We start from the raw sequence: 18577 nt of genomic DNA on the forward strand, positions 1-18577 counted from the left end.
CACAGGTGGTGCTTCAGAGGGCAGACCCCCTGCAGCAAGGGGCTGGGCTTGACGCGCGCTCCTGTACTCGTCCCCACGCCAGCAGCATCTCTCATGTCCCACAGACCAACAGGCTAGATTCTTCCAGTTGGTGTCAGGATGCAGTTTCCAATTTATCTCTTTGCTTTGGAACATCAATAAATTTTATGGCTAAATCTGGTTTCCATCTCCTCTGTAGCAACAAGTGTCTTCAAAAAAACACATTAGAACCAACACATATTTTTGCTATCTTTGGACATTTTCCTAGACCTCTGAAGGTTCCAAGCTTTTCAAGGCTGCAGACAGTGCTGTGCTGTTTAGAATTCTGTGATCAGTAAGCTTCGTGTGTAATTAATGATGCCAAGTGTATGACAGTGAACAGGCAGAGCGCAGCCCCACATCCAGCCCAGCCCAGCTCCTCTCCTGGGGTGGGATGGGGAGCATGGCCTCGGCTTTGGGGAAAAGACGGATGATGGTTTAGGACCACTGGGTGGAGGGGCGCACTGCCATCCCAGGTTGCTACCTCACGGCCATGGTGAAAGGCTTAGGTTGACACCAGGTGAAGGAGAGGAAACCAAGCCCAGTAGTATTTCATTTCAAACAGGGAATCCAAGAATTCTCACTTGATTTAATGTCAAACCGGACAGCACATCAAAACAATGCCTACGAAAAGGAGAAAAAAACCAGGAGACTGAGCAGCGAAGGACCTGTCCAGACCCAGCTGCCTCATGCTCCTTTTTTCTAAACAGAACCAAGTTAAAGGCAGACAAACTTGACCAAATTGTGTCTTTTCCATCTGATGTTGAGCATTATCCCGATAACTAATGCCAGCGTTTCAGCTCTAACGTTTCTGCAGATAAAGACCATCACCATCCGACAGACAGGAAAGTAAAAGCCATTAACACAGCGGCCCACAGCATGTTTAAAAATATAGACTGAATTGAGCTTTCCTCCTACTTTGGATCTGGGGAGATGGAAGACTCCCATAGGGTCAAAACCTGCTGACCATATCACAGCCCATCCTGGGGGACGTGAGCCCACTCAGCAGGAAAGACCCCCTGAAGACAAGGTTTCCTCTCCATTCCTTACACATGGAGACCTCATTGTGTCTCCTGCTCCCCGGGAAGGAAGGGCTGTGTGGGCTCAACAGCGCCACTCTTGAATCCATCAACCCAGGGCCTGGCTCGGAACCCGTTCCCATGAGGCCAGAGCCACTTCCCGAGCCTGAGGACAGGATGGGGTCCTGCTTTTGGCGCTCTGGTCCCCCAAGACACTGCCTGTTTAATGTCCAGGGATTGTAGCTGAAGGGATGCGTGAGCTAACCGGAGACCTCGGCCCCGCCAGCTGTCTTCTTATATAAATACATACGTGTAATACTAAACACGTCTTGTCACAGCCTCACTGGCTGACAACAGCCACTACTAGTCAGAGCAGCCAGCAGGGACACCAGGAGGAAGGGAATGTCTAGTGTGGCCATGAGAAAGAAAAAGCTTAGAAGAGCTGCCATCAGAATGACCGATGCTGGCACTCAGAACGGGAGGGACCGGAAGGGCCCTGAGCAAGACAGAAGGACATTGTCCCAGAAGATGAGAACAGAAAGAGCTTCTCCAGCCCCGGTCCCAGCCCCACGGTGCCAGACGTGGCACAGGCAGGGACTGCCTGCACGCTGGGGCCTTGAGCTGCCTACGTGGTGCTGGAGGACAGCCTGGCTGTGGCTGAGGCCAAGGTCAGCCCAAGGAGGCAGCAGGGGAGACGCAGGACCTGGATCACAGCCCTGGTGCTGCCATGTGCACTGGGGAGCTGGAGGGTGAGGAAAGGACGGGCGCCCCCAACTCTCTCAGCCCGTGAGGGACACTGCCCCGAGCCTCTGGGACCAAAACCTAAGGTCATCTGTTATATTTTAGGCAGGAGGAAGGATACCCTAAATTGTGTGGCAGAAACTAGAACTTTCATTTTTAAAAAAATCAGCTTCCTGAGGCTTTGACCCGAAGCAGATCCTGGGGGAGAGGTCCCCTCTCTGAGTGTCTGAGAGTCCTTGACAATATTCAGTTCTAACAAAGAAGTCCGACTGGTCTTCCCACCACCCTCTCCTGACTTCCAGCAATCCCTTTCTACCCTTCACTGGGAAGACGAGGCCCCATCACACCCAGTGGGTTCCATCCTGAGATCATGTTCTCAGATCTGTAACCGCGCAACCTTCTCTTCTAGTCGCTCTACTCGGCTCCATGTCTGAACCACTAAGCCAACATTTCCCGTGGTGCCTTCTCTTTCCTGTGGGACAAGTTTCCATTTCCAAAGGGAGAGAGAGGTTTCATGTCCACCTCCTGTTTAAATCACTTTTATTCCTTGCTTTCTTACATTGCTTTTGATGATATAATAGAAATAAAAAAGGGTGACTAAGGAAAAAATAACAACGTAATGAAGGAAACTGACTGAATTATAATGGCCTCTGAAAATGACGGCCTGGGGACTCTGAGAAACAGCGCTCTAACACGCTCTCATACCCGCACTGCCAGGAAGTCAGGGTTCACCTGACAGGGCAAGACCACGCAGCCACATCCCCGAGGAGGGCACTGGGGCCGCACGTGAGCAAGGACATGTAAAGAATGGGCACAGTCTCCAGCGTCTTTGCCTTTTAATATAAGATCTGTTTTCATCATTTCTGAGTGTAACATATTTCTTCTAAAAATAGAGCTCTTTGCTTGTTTTGAAACTTCTTAACTTTCACTTGGAGGTGAAGGGGGATAAGGCTGGCTGTAATTCTGGGGTGACGTTGCCAATGTTTTCTAGTCATGAACAAACTTTTCAGGAGATTCTGGATGCTCGCAGCAGGAGAGGTCGTTACAAATCCATGGTACTGGAGACTTGTGCAAAACTTTCTGAGTCCCCATCTGTGCCTTGGGGACCTCCTCCCCGAATACGTTACTGACCAGAGGTAATGAATCACAGCTCACCCAGGACCGGGTGGCAGTGGCCCTCCCCCAGGAGCTATGGACAGAGGGACCCTGCCCACATCGACCAGAAGACAACAGGGTGCCCCTCTGGCACGCTGGTTAGGAACGTAGGTGCACAGACACACAGACATAGGGACGCAGGGCTGAGGGTGTGACACTCGCGCCCTGGGCCAACGCAGACCTGGGTTTAATAGCATGGAACTTGCTGGGGTTTTCTCACAATACAGACTGAGGCAGAATCGCCCCTGCCCCCAAGGAAGAGCCCGGTTAGCTCCTGAACCCAAAGATGCCCTTGATGTATCCGGTGAGGCCGCTCTTGGTCTTCTGCTCCAACTTGTCCTCCAGGGGTGGGAAGGCCACGTGGTTGAGGGCCAGGTCAAAGAACAAAGGCTTGCAAGGGACGGGCTGGAATCCGGGTGGGAAGTGCACAAGGCTGGCTTGCTTGGTGACGAGGGAAGGGTCCAGGCAGAATGTCTCAAACCGTTCAACCAGAGGCTACAAGTCAAACCAAAGGGAGGAAGCCGGGCGTTAACAGCAGACGGACGGTGGGACCCTCGCTGTTTATGCAAGTTCAGGGCCTGCATGCACCGCACGCGATCCCCACAACTCCTGAGGGGTGCTCTCATGTTATAGGTGAGAGAGGTTAAGAAAAAGGTGGGCTGGAATTGGGGTACAGGCCAGCCAGGTGTGCGACTCTGCACAGCAGCAGGTTCCTAACCTGCTTATCTGGGACCATCTAGATGACACCGAGCAAACATTATGCAGCGTGCACGCTTTGGGTGGTAAAAGGGAGGGATGTAGGGTGTTTCCTTAGCAATGAAGGGTCCTCTGTCCTACCAATGAGTACATATTCCTAGCAAGTTCTGAATCCGACTCTTTATTCCTCCGAAGCCACAGCCTTACCTTATTGTCCTTGACGTGGGAGGAAGTCTCTGTTTGGTGGAAGTCACTTGCATCTGAAAGTTTCACAGGCATTCAGTAAGGACAGGGACTTAGCACACTCTAGTCACAAATGACACCTATCACACGTGGGCTCTAAATGCCAAGGCAAGGGGGCCAGCCTGTGGGCGAGTGAACCCTCCCCCTCCGGGGCCCAAACTGCCAAGAAGCCGCGCAGGGCCATACACGGTAACCCCGGAGCCAGTGCTGTCAGCCAGTGAAGTTGGCAGGGATATGATTAGGGACAAGGGACATTGTAACAGTTTCTCTAAATTCTTCCACACAATCAGATGCCTAAATGTGGCAGAAGGAACGATGGGGAAAAATAAAAATCTTACAGAATAACCAAAACAACCCCTTCCAATCTTAAAGCAGTAGTATAGGGGGCAAAAGACAAGAGGGGGGATAGCAGAGGGGACACCTGGAGACACAGGGGCTCACCCAGGATCGCCGCCGCCTGCAGGGAGCACTTTTCTGACCTCACTTGTGCGATGAGCTCTTGCACGTCAGGCAGGTCCTGTAACCATTTGGAAAACGTGCACTCATGAGCCGGGTGGTCAAAGCAGCACATCAAACTAATCTAAGCTATCCCACTGGTGTTTTCATGGGATTTTAGACTTTTTGAACAGTTTTCCCTATTAAAAAAACATTAGTCTGATTCAAACGGGAAAAGCTAAGCCATGGCTTAAGTAATGATGCCTGGAAATAATGAGAATAATAACATTAATAAATTTATCATAACAACGCCAGGCGTTGTTCTAAGCAATTTACATAATTGCTAATTCCACCCTCACGATGACCCTGAGGTTTGTACCCATTTCACAGATAACACTGAAGCACAGAGAGGCCAGACCATGAGCCCAGGCACGCCCCCAGGGGCTGCGAAGCTGGGATCCAGAACCAGGCTGCCCAGCTCCAGTGCGAGGCCATTCTCCTGCCTCCGTCTCTTACTGGCGGAATTCAGAGTGACCTGATGAGGTCTGAGGACGGCCCGCTCCCTCCCGCCTCTATTCCCGACACCCCTTCCAAACCCATCAGCACATTAGGTAGGATGGACATTCGTAAAGCGTCTCTTCTCTCCTGAGAAACCATCACACTGGTTTCCTCCACATCCCAGTGACACCCCACCATGATGCTGCTGTCACCCAGGTCACTCCTCCCCCTGTCCACACCTCTACTCCTTCCCATTCACAGGTGTGGCTGCGACAGATCTCTGAAGGCAGAAGCCAGGTTGTGCTGTTCTGAGCAAGCCAATGGCCAGAGTCCTAGGAGCGGCCGCCCTCACACCAGCTTCTGACAATGTAACAGTTTGTGATCATAAACCATAGTTGGCTTTTCTAAACAGTCTCCACTCGTAAGAAAGACATGGATTCTTGGGCCAGCCAGTGCTTTACGAAGCTTTGCTTCACCACAGCAGTCCACAAGCTTAAAAAAGCCAGCTGTCACTCAACAGTCAGTGAAATCAACTCAAGCCCCCAGTCCTTCAGATCAGCATGCGAGCTTTGATGTGCACCTGGACTGCCCGGGGGCTTGCTACCATGCAGATGTCCACTCAGCAGGCGTGGCACTTTTTTCTTTCTTTCTTTTTTTTTCAATTGGGGACAGCCATGGTCATTGGTTACACATGGCTTTCATGCTACAATGGCACAGTTGACTCTGTTAAGGAGGGCACAGCTCACATGGCCCATGCAGGGATCGAACCGGCAACCTCGGTGTTATGAGCACCACACTCTAGCCAACTGAGCTAACCGGCCCCCCAGGCCTGGCACTTCTAGAAACTCCCAAAGGCCGCTGCTGGTCTGGGCACTTTGGGTGGAAAGGCTTCGTCACTGGCTCTCAACCTGGCTGCACGTCAGAATCAATGGGGGATTTAAAAACCCCAGTGTCCACCCCAGACCCCACATGAGTAAGAACCAGAATCTCGGTGGGGGTGGGGCACCCACACATCCATCTTTTGAAAACTCTCCCAGGTGACTCCATCATGCAGCCGAGTGTGAAATCGCACTTCAGGACGACCTGAACCAGAGGAACGGCTTTCCTTCTTCATCCCTGAGTTCTCCTCAGGCCTGGATGGCTGCCAGGAGTCACACAGTCTGCAGCTCTCGGGCCCTCAGGACACACCATGGCCCATGGCTTACCCGGCAGGACCAGCCTGAGAAGGAGAGGTGGCCCCTCCGACGCCTCCCGCACGTCTCCTCGCTCGGAAGCAAGGAGAGGCCAACGGCTCACCTTCAGGCTGTTCTTGAAGGCCCCCGCATCCGAATTCACTTCATTGGCATATTTGAGGACTCTGTCATATAGGACGAGGGCTTCACTCCACTTCTTCACCAACACGTAGGACTGAGCAATGAAAAAACACCTGATGGGGAAGGGAAAAGGGCCACAGAATTCTGAAGCAACAATTACCCAAGGGCAAGGTGTTCCTTGCAGTTTAGGCGCAATTTTAAATTTGGAAACAGGTTTCTTAACCGTGGATGACAGCATGGGAGACCCCAGCGTTCTCAGTGCCCTTGCCAGGCTGACCTCAGATTCTCCGCTATCGGAGGTGACAGAAGGTCCACCGCTGACCCACTGTCTTTTACTGACTGGCTGACTCTGCACAGAAGTTCCCCAAAGGCACATGGAGGCAACTGGGGATGGGCAGAAAGGAGGAATGGCGCCGGGCTCATCTGTAAATCCCACCCAGCACTGCCCACACATCGGAGTCACAGTCGTTCACCTCTGCCCATCTCTTTTCCAAAAACCAAATCCAAGAAACCTCATCCTAATGGAAACCAGTCCATTGGCATGAACAGAGCCTGGGGGTCACCGGCCCAATAGGACAGAAGGGTCCACAGGGGCCGGGAGGCCGGGCAACATGGGTGAAGCCGGGCACCCTGAAGCTGGGGTGTGAGTGCCAGAAAAAGAAGGGCAGTCATACACACAGCTCCACTGTGCCGCTCTGTCCAGACCCCGTTTTGACACACAGCCCACTTCTAAGTTACAAATAATGTGAGTCGTTTAAAAACAGGTTTGCTTTCTCCCAATTCAGTTCAGGTTCCGCTCTGGCTCTGCTAACACCTTTTCCAACACTTGTCTGTTTTCCACTGGGAGGAAGGAGCGAAGTGGAGGGAGAAGACATTTAACACAGGCGCTCTCTGGCTCCCCCGACCTCTCCAAGAACCAACAAGGGACACGGGGAAGCTCTCAGCCACAACCTGAGATTTCCTTCCCTCAGACACGCTGGGCTGGCGGTTCTGTGCTCAAGGGCACGGTAACCAGGCAGCCAGCAACCCATCTTCTGGGGGACGGATGTGCTCCCAAGGCTTCAGGAACCACCAGGTGGCAGGAGAGCCGCCCCCCCGGGCCCCCCACGAGGCCATACCTGTACGCCTTGTACACCAGGGTCTTGAGGCCTATCTCTTTCTGGAAGGCTCTGTCCTCCTCTAAGCCAGGAAGCTGGAGCAATTCCACCAGATTCTGCACAACGGATGCAAAAAGAAAACTCATGAAGAGGAGGCCTCAGGCTGAGTTTTTGACAGAAGACTTTGTAAGAACAGACAAGGATGAAAAGAAAGAACCTGGGCTGGAAATAATAGGGGAAAATTCTGGGACAAGTGACCTGGCAGCGGCCATACCTGGTGTCCCCTCCACTCTCCTCTCTGAATCTGCAAGCTGCCCTGTCCTTTCCCACTCAGCTCACGCCTCGCTTCCTGCAGAGGCTTCTCAGAGCAGCCCAGCCAGCGGGGGCCTGTCCGGCTCTGCACTTTCTTTTGACCCCCACTTGTCCAGTATCTACAGATGCTGTGTCGGCATGTGTGCGTCGCACAACTTTGTTCACTGGCCAACTCCCAGTGGACCGAGACAGCATGGCCTTGGCGTCCGGATGCTCCCCAGCAGTGGGAGTGTCACAAGCAGGCCAAGTGCTCAGTGAAAACCTATGGGCTCACGCGTCTGCACATCGACACGTCTGAGTGTCGGGGGCACAGGCGGCTGAAGTGGTCCAAGGACAGGACACCAACAGCTCCTGGCTGTCACAGCCCTTCCGCTATGCAAGGCCAAGTCACTATGTGTCCCGCATGTGCGAAGGCCAGGCCCTTGCTTCCCCAGTCGCCGGGTGTCACCTGCAGAATGATGTCATAGAGCCGGATCAGGTCCTGGGGCCGCGGGGAGCGCTTGCTGTCATCTTCCGGCTGCTGCTGCAGCAGTGCCCTCTGCAGACCTTGAGCCATGTTCTCATTCCGCTTGATGGCCGTCGACAGCTTAATGTAAGTCAGGTAGCTGGAATGTACCACGTATCAGCTCAGGGTTAGGCTCAGGGAATGGTGTTCTGAGAAGAGCACTGGACTACAAGTAGGGACTGACCCAGGGGAAACGTGCTAGTGAGGGCGTGTCACACAGCACAGTCATTCAGCCTGGTCCTCAAGCTCAAGGGACCATCAATTCTGGCTGCTTTTCAGTGACAAATTTGTAGGGGACCAGTATGAGACCTTATGACAAAATTTAATTCTTTGAAAAAAAAATTAATTCTAGCTTGAATAATAGCCTCTGTTTCTTTTTTATAAGAACCACTGAGCTACTAATCCCTGAGGTAGTCCTTAAGACGGGTAAAACTAATTCCTGGAACACGGACTAGTTAACTGTCTGGCTCAGACTAAGAGGACAACGTGCTCGCACCACAGCTGCTCAAACTCATCTGATGACCTTCTCTTTCCAGGAAATAGTGAGGGGCAGTCTCTTTGGATGTTTATGAATATTAGCCATGTGTATATATTGGAGATAACACATGGCCGCATGGTACCTGCTTGTTTGAACTGTATCACCAGGCAAGTCTCCAATATTTGGGGATAAAAACAGAACTATTCTAAAAATCTACCGAAGAACACTTTAGGCCTCCAGACCCCCATTCTCCTGTGGCAGGAGCCTGGAGACGGGGACACAGGCCCAGCTGAGGTCAGGGATCCCTAATGAACCAGGGGGATAAAGGACTGTCATGTTCTGAGTGCTGACCTCCTAGCCTTCTTCTCCTACTCAGCTTCCAGAACAAGAGCAGCCTGGTGTATTCCGGGGGTCTGACAAGCCCAAGAAAAACCCGTCAAGATTCTGGACTTGGGGTCCTTGGTGGAAGGGCAGAGCCAGAACACGTAGAGTGAGGCCCACAGCCGACGAGCCCCGCCATGTGTGCTGAGCCACGAGACAAGCCACATGCTTTACAGGAGGGGATGAGTAAGGATCACCAGTCATTCAGGGAAAACCTCTAACAACACAGAACAGGCCAACAGTAAGAGGGGGAAAAGCAACTTGGAAGAGCCAGACTTTGCAGGGAGATGAAAACTTCAGGACACTATTATTAATAACCCCAGAAAGATAAGGGAAGACTTTGTGATCGTGAAATTAGAACAAGAAACTATATTTTAAAAATAATATTCAGAGAACACAAACAAGCGCTTAGAAACTGAAATGGTAGCAGAAATGAGAAAGCCCACCTAAGAGTCGGATGGGAACTCAGCAGGGTCAGGTGGAGTGGAGTGGAGCAGGTTAAGAGTTGGCTATCGTGGAAATGGTGCAAAATGCCTAAACCCCTCAAATCAAGAAGCAGCAACACACGGGGGAAAAAAAAAACGCAGCAGCAACACACGTCATTTAGAGACATGGAGATAAATACCAAAAAAATCTGGTAAAAGAATTAAAAGTGGATGCTTCTGAGACATGAGAGAGGAGGTTATGAAGCAGGTTTTCTTAAAGCTCTGAAGAAAAATCCGACTCTCCAAACAAAGTAGCTGTTTTCACAAAGCAGTGCAGGAATTCAGATGCATCCTTACACTGCTTTGTAAAACCACAAGAGCTGCCTGACTCCTGATTCATCAGGGGGGGTCTGCCGATCCTGCTACTCATCAGGCCTGCAGGTGGGAGAAGAGATCTGTGGGCAGGGGGCTTCCCAGTCTGAAAGTTCTGAGCCTGCTGAAGGTCCCAGGGCCTCTTCAAGGCTAGGAAGTTGGATCTTCCATCAACTCCTGACCGACTCTCTGTGCCTGTTAACTGCAAACACGTCCCTTAACCTCCTGGAGCCTTATCTTTCTCACAGGGTTGTTGAAATACAGGACACCGAAGGGCCGTGCTTGCTCAACAGTCCATCCATCTGAGTTATCTGGCGGTCAATTTGACATTCACATAAGACCAAATTCCGTAAGAATGGAGATTAAGGTAAAGAAAAGGGGGGGGGGGGGGAGAGAGAGAATGTGTGTGTGTATGTGAGATTTTGTTTTTATAAAAAAGGAGGGAGCAGGGGGATGGCTGAAAATATTGCCAGGTTCACTAAAAAGTTATAAGAAGTGGCTAAGACATTAACATTTCAAGGTCACATGGAGAAGAGAATCTGATGAGAAGTGGAGTTTCCCAACTAATTTTATTTCTCCCCAGGAAGTTTCAAAAATGTCACCCTTCCTTTCTCCCTTCTGTGAAACATATGATACACTTTTTTTTAAAAAAATTAAACTTGACAAGGTGCTTTAGGAATGTCTGTGAGAGAGCAAAGGGACAGAAGCAGGTGTGATATGCCTGGGGAAAAACCTGGAGAGGAACTTGTTCTACCAGATGCCAAGACTTCTTACAAAATATATATTATATATTAAATTACACGTTAAAACACACACAAACATTATATATACTCTTGATGTATTTCACAGTATTTAAAAAGTAAAAAAAACCCAACCCTTACCTGTGCAGGTACTGAAGATTGGACACCTTCCCCAACTCCCCTTCAAGGGTATAATCTCTCTGTTTCTGCAAACAGTGAGAAACGTAAAGATCAACAGCTGACTCTGCCCTTGGCTCTGATTGCCCCACTCAGCCGTGTAGCCCCAGGTACCCTGGAAGAGGTCCTCAAGTATCAAAGATCTCCTGGACACATTCTAGAAAAGCAGGGTCACTCAGCTGCCACTGGCATCTAAACTCTGAACTTGAGTCCAAGGATTCAGAGTAATGGCCAGTAAGGCTTCCTGCTCGCTGCTCCCAGGGGCCAGACCCGAAGCATTAACAGCAGGCATTCCACAGTCCATTTCAGGGTCTGTGCCTTCAATCCGTGTTGGACCCTGTGTGTTCTCAGCTCCTGCCTTTTGTGGTTGGCTGAACAACAGCCCCCCCAAAGATGTTCACATCTGAACCCCGGAACCGTGAAGCTGCTCTCTGACATGATAAAGAGACCTTGCAGATGTGATGAAGTTAAGGACCTTCTGATTAGCCTCGATTGCCCAGATAGATGCACTGTAACCACAGGCTCCTTGCAGAGAGAGGCAGGAGAGTCAGTGACATAGAGAAGATGCTGAGACTGAAGCAGAGGTCAGAGAGGAGGTGCCACGCTGCCAGCTTTGAGGATGGGGCAAGGCGCCATGAGCCAAGAAACAAAGGTGGCTTCTAGAAGCCAGAAAATGCACTCGCTGGAATACGAGCAATGAGTTCTCCCCCAGGTTCCCCTCGAGCTTCCAAAAGGAATGCAGCCCTGAGAACCCATTTAGACTTCCAACCTCCAGAGCTGTTATGATAATAATCTATGTTGTTTAAAGTCACTAAGTCTGTGGTAATGTTACAGCAGCCACAGGAAACGGATATGCCCTGGTATCACCATATTCCTTATATTCTGTGAGATGCCCCCCAACTGCTATGAATTCCAGGTGAATGGTGGAGGCTGGGCTCGGTATGTACCTATTAAGTGGGTGAAGGAAAGTGTAACACACAAAGGCAGCTGCATGGGAGAAGGAGACAGGTGACTACAGCCTAACAAATATTTATTGAACATTTTATACCCAAGATGCTATGGCTGGCAGGTGCTGAAGAAAATATATCGTTGCTTTTAAGATGCTTATAATCTTGAGCAAAATACAACAAAATGGCAAATATAAAACAATACACAGAATGTTAAAAGGCAATCTTGATTAACCATCACACAGAAAGTTTGGCTGCAGGTATGAGATATTTAGAAAATGGAAAGATCTTTATGGGAGGACGGTGTTGGAGGCGTCTCAGCAATGGTGGGCTATGAGTTGCCGGACCTTACAAAACAGGTGGGGTGTGGCCTGGTGGAAAGGGACAGCAAGGACAGGCCAGGTGTGAGGGGAAGGGGCAGAGCATCAGGAACGCCGAGCGGGAAAGGCACGCTAAGAAGATGGGAAGTCCAGCAGCTCAAGGCAGAGGACTCAAAGGGAAGGAGCAAAGGACAGGCTGGAAAGAGCGGCTGGAAACAGGCGGGGGAAACTCGTTCACCAGTTCAAGGAGTTGGAACTGCATCGGCTAGACCAGTGGTCTCTGAAGTAGAGTGCACGTAACCCAAAGAGTGTGGGTCTAGGAGAGAACTAGAACTTGTGTTTATATTTATCTCATTTCTAAAAACTTTATTTTAATGCATTTTATATATGACAAATCAGTTGGATAACACAGTATATAATTTACAAATAAACACATCAAAGGTAAATGCTCAGTTTTGCTTATGGGGGTGCATGACCATAGAAGTGTGGAGACCACGGTTCTGGACCCGGGGGAATCAGACAGTGAGAAGGGGCCTCGTGCTTCCGGCAGACAGGCCTAGGGAACTGAACCAAGGCCAAGGCAGGAAAAGCACTCAGGAGACACGTAGTCCAGGAGGCGTCAGGTAAGTGGCTTGTTAGAACCGGGTGGAACGGACAAGCAGTGAGGGAAATTTCACAGGGAGAGTAAGGAGGGCTTTTGGTGAAAGGAAGAGGCGGAAATGGTTCTGAGGTCTTTGTCCCAGACGCCTGAGTGAGTCACAGTGATGTTATTAGAAAAGGGAGCACTGGAGACATCTACCTAGAGAGATGAATTTGTGACCAAAGGCTTATAGGTAATGCAGGGACCCACTAGGAGAAGAATTTCTCAACCTGAGGGAGCCGAGGCTTTTGTTGTTAGCTGAACACCACACCTAAGAAAAAACCAGTGGCTAGGAGTCGATGCACTCAGGCCACTGGACCCCACCTGGGAATGACACACAGACTGAGGGGGACCTCAGCCCTGAGCAAGAGCCGGCGGCTCAGCTGATGGTCTCACCTGGTCTGGCTTGAGCTCTTCCCGAACAGCCTGGATGGCGTCCCGACACTCGCTGAGCATGGATTCAAACAGACGCTCCTTGGTTTCTTCACTTTCAGCCTAAACAAACAAAGGCAGGATGCAGTAAAAGATTGTCTTTTGAGTAAGCCATGGTATTCTGACAGGAAGAGGGCATAACAGCTTCTCCTCATTACACACCCTACCAAAAAAATGCCCCAAATCAGACATCATTCCATTTATTACTATTCTCTACTACATGAGATTTTCCTGATAGTCTTATTATTTGTATGGAAATGGGAATTGTACATGTATCTAAATAAAGTGAACGTGCTGGAAAAGTATCTGTAGAACTGCCTGAAACTGTCAGGCAATAGATGTTTCGAATTGTTTTCCTATCATAGAACTTTCTACCACTTCCCTCCAATGCTTGCTTCTACCTCTGCTTAGGATCTGCGCCTGGCACCCCCAGAGGGCCTTACAGACTAGATTGGGACACTGCTACGTCACACTGAAGCACAGCACACCAGAAGTTTCTTTTCCTTTCTCCCTGCAGAACAAGCTGTCTGAAACGTGGCTGTGTGCCCGCAGAATCACCCTCACAAATGTAACCCACACATGCGCAGATACTGGGTTTCCGTCAGGTCCCAGCAAGTGGGTAACATCGCTAATCAACAGCCAGCTAGAAACACATTTCTCCTAAATATCACGCGAGGCTCTCTTCACCACAGGAATTCTGCACTCAGGTATTCCACATGGCCCCACTGAGAACATTCTTCGGGCACACAAGGCTGACACGCAGTCAGTGACAGTCTTGGCACAAGTACAGGGCGTCACCCCTGTTAGCCAGATGGGAGAAGGGAAAGGTGGTGATTCATGAACTGAATACCTGCCATACCACATTATCGTTCTCAAGAATCCGACTGAGCAGGTGGAAATAGACGAAAGGCAGAAAGGAGATGAACTTGTGTTACTGGCAGACCCACTGGGACACGAAAACATCAACATTCCATTATTATATTTGACTTTCCACAGAAACGAACATCCAATCTGATCTCTTGACATTCAACTGACCTCTAAGAAAGCCCAAAAGAAAACCCAGGATTGCCCACTCTTTTAAGAGATGGTTGGTAGGGGTTTAAAGAAAGATCTTTTTTCTCTTAAGAACCCTTCAGTTTCTCCTCGTTTTCAGTGTGGAAAAAAAACTTCCTTGTGAATTACCCAACATAAATCAAACATACTTTTCTATTTATAAGTCACTTGACTTTCCTGTTCTTCCCTAACTTAGGAACAAATCAGGGGCACAGTCCTATAAATCTATAAAGACAAACAGGGCCACCATTAACTCACTGAATCCCAGAGCAGCCTGGTCAGTGGAACTTTCTGCGATACCTGCACAGTCTGACACAGCAGTTGGTAGCTACACGTGGCTACTGAGCACCTGACATTTTCATTTAAATTTAGCCATATGGGTTTGAGTGGCTACTGTACTGGACAGCACAGCCCTACGGAGACACACTTCACACAAAGCACCGTTAAGCACCTCACCGTGGCAAGATTCTTTATAATCATTTAACCAAATCTGCTGGCCAATTTTACAAAGGACCAATCCTGTGCAACGGCCCACTGTATCATAGTTTAACAACTGGAAAAGGTATGTGAACAGACCTGGTACACACACACACACACACCCTGGAGCGCTGTTGTCAGCAGGCAGGCTGAACTCCCACACCAGTTCTCATCCTATGCAATCCAGCAAATATGCCACCAACACCCTTTTTAAGATGGGTGGGGTTCGGCGGTTGGGGCAATGGGTGTATAAGTAAGAAAAGGGTAAACTTCCGTTTTACCACCTAACACAGGATCTGTCTCCTTTCGTGTAGGGAGGGCACGGCTCAAATAAGAAAATTAAAACACTGCTAAAACCTCTTTATGGCCACATATCACCTTCATTCCCTCTGAATAAGGAAACCTCTGCATCAAGGTGCTGAAAATAAGCAGACTTTCCCACTGCTTCCCACAGAATTCGAAGCTCCACTGGGAATTTTACAGAAGTCTAAAACCACAGTGAAGGAAAAAGCCTATCTGAAGGGAGGATTCCAGTCCGCTGGTTTTCTTAGGATGCCCACACCACAGTGACTCAGAGACCACTAATCTGTGGGCCAGAACTTCTCATGATGCTCCCGGGGCCGGGCGAATGTCTCCACACAGGAAGTCTGACATGTATTTGGCTCCTTACACTCTTATTCTATAAGCCCATGTTGGAGGCTAAGATAATCCTGGAAGGACAACGGAACAGGAAACACCTCCCTGTATGTAGAGGCGGGGTTCGCCGGCATCGGCACGTAGGCCTCCCACGTGTGCCACTGAGCTCCACAAGAAGGCACTCCCAAACACGCGTGGCCAACCCTGCACAGGCCCTGTGGGCTGCCTGGGCCTCCTCCCCAGGTGTGCCCAGGACACAGAGAAACCTTAAGCCCAGAAGGAATGTGTTACTCAGCAGTCCTAACGAATCTATTATACAAAAGATCCATTTTTATTAAACTTCAAACACCCCAGGATGTGCTTTTCCCATCCCAGGAGGTGGCTTGAGGCCACATCTCGAGGCTGACTGGTACAGAGGAAAATCAGCTACTATGTCCTGAGGTAGAGACCCCCTGGTATTCAAAACAGAGTTTCCCAATTGTTTTCACTTGTCTACAGAAGTTGTTGGAAGGTGGTGCAGTGACTAAGAGACAAACGAGGCGAGTCTGACCACATTCTCCACCACACCCACAGGAGAACCAAGGGGATGGGAACCAAGCCTCACCCAGGCCACTGAGGCCTAGGGGAAAAATACGGAAATCTGGTAAAGGGGATACAAGCCTCACTTAAGAATAGATTTCTTAAAAGAGAAGGGTAAATGGTCTCCTTTCCACTCAAACATTAAAACATGAACTGTAAGTTGAGGATAAGAATCATCAAACCTCCAGATATTTTAAACCTGCCCTTCGCTCCCAAAAGAGCTGCCAAACAACATCCTCACAATGCGACCACAGCGACAATTCAGGAGTGACAAAGTATTAATAAAGCAAAACAGAAATAAATTATAAAGCAAGACAATATTAAGAATGCGAAGACTTCCAGCTTGGCTGAAGGGACTAAGGATTTTGCAACTGGATTTTGGCAGCTGATTCCTTCTCAGCTCCAGTGTTTTCAGTTTAATCTGTTATCTCCCTGAATTATTTCTTCCTTCCACGCTTTTCAGTAAACTGCTGTTTCAGTATTTAAAGTCATAAAAACCGGAACAAGCACGCAATAAACTGGGATGACCAAATTCTTGCATTTCAGCTTCTAGAAGGTGGCAAATGCCAGTGTCAGGTGTCAGGAGACACTGAAATGAAGAGCCCTGCATCTCCAAGGCATAGCTCTCGGTTTCCAGGGTAGAGAACTCAGCACAATAACGAGAACTGGCAAGGTGGGTAAGGCCCCTGTTACAGCCAGCTGAGTCATCTGCTAGTGGCACCAAGGGCTTCTTCTTGGGATTAATCTCAAATGGCCAAAGGGTGTTTTCCATATTTAATAAACCATGGTTCATTCACTTCAACAGGCATTTAAACAGCTACAGTGCGGGACCTGGCACCTAAGGATTTAACTCAACTTTCACACTGTACTTAATTATTTTATTTACCAGCTAGATTTGCTATATATGTGTGACAGGAGGCATGAGGCACTAAACTGTTTTCAATGTTCAAACCCTACCAGGATTCCCTGGGGTTAGTACACATTTTGTTTGATCTACATCTTTTAATTCTACTACATTATTTAAAGATCTCTGATACTCAGAAGTGACCCTAAAGCATTATAATTGTTAAAAACCAGACATGACTATATTCAGTGCGAGCTTGTATATTAACCAGGCACATAATAGAAGGTAACACTACAGAGCCTACAAACATTAAAATGACAAAGGAATATTATAAATTTTCTGTCAATTGTCAATAAATTCAACAATTTACATGAAATTAATTCCTTTTAAAAAAATAAAACTCATCCAAACTAACACAAGATGAAATAGAAAATCTGAATAGCCCTATATCTTGTAAAGGAATTATATTTGTTTTTAAAACTTTTAAAAGTCTTCCCACAAATATCAAAGCATTATGTTGTACACCTAAAACTAATATATTAATTATATACCCCCCAAAAAAACAAAACAAAAAAACTTTCCCACAAAGACAACTCCAGTCCCAATAATTTCTCTGGCGCATTATAATAAACATTTAAGAAAAAAAATATACCGACATTACATAAACTCCTTCAGAAAACAGGGAAGGAGGAACATCTCCAAACTTGTTTCACAGAGTGTGAATAATAACCCTGATACCAAACCCTGAAAAAGGCATTGCCAGAAAAGAAAATTATAGGCCTCTATTCCTCACTGAAAACAGATGCAAAATTCTTCAAGTATTAACAAATCAAATCCAGTCATACGTGAAAAGTACAATAGATCATAACCAAGTGGGGTCATCCTAGATATACAAGGTTGGTTTTAACACTGAAAATAAATCAGTGTAATTCACTATGTTAACAGGCTTCAGATCGTCTTCCCTCCTCAGCCTTTATCTTTCCAAACTGAAAGGTCTGAAACTTCCTGAAACCTCATACGGTGCCTTCCTCTCCTTTTGATTCACACACCCTGAAACACGCCATGTATCTTATGGAACAGCATTAAAAATCCACAAATATTCTGACGGTACCCGCACACCCGTTTTCACTGGTACAGGAAAAGCTCGACGTCATGTTTCCTGATGAGCCAGTGGGACCGAGGAGCAGCTACACTTAGCAGAAAAGCCTGCAGTCGCGGGGCAGGAAACCTTGGCCACTGATCCTGACTTACCCTCAACATCAAATCTTGGACCAACCCTCCGTGGACCTGCATGAAACACGTCCAGTGGGAAGGCTCTGACCCTGTGTGCAGACGCACTCGTATGTTTTTAAATTTAGTAACTGAAGCAAAGTAACATACAGAGGAAAATGGGCTTAACTGGAAGCTGGAGAGCTTTAGAAAATGTGATCACAACACAAAAATGCATCATCTGCATTACTGAGCTTTTATATTATTGCAAAGAACTGGTTATTGAAGAATTGTTTTCTTCTTCATATGGACCCTAAAGACCCTAATGAAACATAGCATTTGAAGAAAAAACCCAAACTACCACGTACAGTGAGATTCTTTTGGTCTCCCTCCATCTGACTTTTTGGGGGCAGATGCTTCACAAAAAAACAAAAGCTTTAAAATAAACATCTTCTGCATTCAATCAAGATCAAAAACTCTTAATTGAAATAACTGTTCAATCAGAAAGAGGTCAAATACATATTTTTCAATCTACATGGTATTCTCATCTTAGGACTTATTCTGCAAAATAATCCAAAATATGGAAAAATCTATATAAAGATTCACTCATCATTGTTTAGTGCTGAAAAACTGTATGGAACGCAAACAACCAATAACAGGTGCACTTTGATTAAACAGCATTTTAAAAAGTACACCTGCCAAGCGTGAGCGGCCAGCAGCCGCAGTGAGCGGCCGTCCAGAAGCCAGCGACTGATCTGCCTCGCCCGGGAAGAGCGCAATGATGGTGCCAACTTGG

The 18577-nt window shown here is 48.2% G+C and overlaps 1 protein-coding gene and 1 non-coding gene across 2 annotated transcripts in view; both read right to left on the reverse strand.

Annotated features, from left to right (window-relative positions):
- Positions 1–2636: 2636 nt before the first annotated feature.
- The window catches only part of SRP68 (signal recognition particle 68), a 29772-nt gene continuing 13831 nt past the window's right edge, over positions 2637–18577 (reverse strand). Inside the window, exons 9-16 of the mRNA XM_019644450.1 lie at positions 12948–13046; positions 10609–10673; positions 8015–8171; positions 7276–7370; positions 6141–6270; positions 4353–4428; positions 3876–3928; positions 2637–3467 (exon numbers count right to left, since the gene is read on the reverse strand). Of these exons, the coding sequence (XP_019499995.1) occupies positions 3240–3467; positions 3876–3928; positions 4353–4428; positions 6141–6270; positions 7276–7370; positions 8015–8171; positions 10609–10673; positions 12948–13046 (903 nt within the window). The 3' untranslated portion in view covers positions 2637–3239. The remainder of the gene's footprint in view (positions 3468–3875; positions 3929–4352; positions 4429–6140; positions 6271–7275; positions 7371–8014; positions 8172–10608; positions 10674–12947; positions 13047–18577) is intronic.
- Positions 5592–5665, reverse strand: TRNAM-CAU (transfer RNA methionine (anticodon CAU)). The gene has a single exon. It is a non-coding gene; the product is annotated as a tRNA-Met (tRNA).

Source organism: Hipposideros armiger, unplaced genomic scaffold (assembly GCF_001890085.2).
Source record: "Hipposideros armiger isolate ML-2016 unplaced genomic scaffold, ASM189008v1 scaffold_87, whole genome shotgun sequence".
In the NCBI taxonomy this organism is placed as follows: Eukaryota; Metazoa; Chordata; class Mammalia; order Chiroptera; family Hipposideridae; genus Hipposideros; species Hipposideros armiger.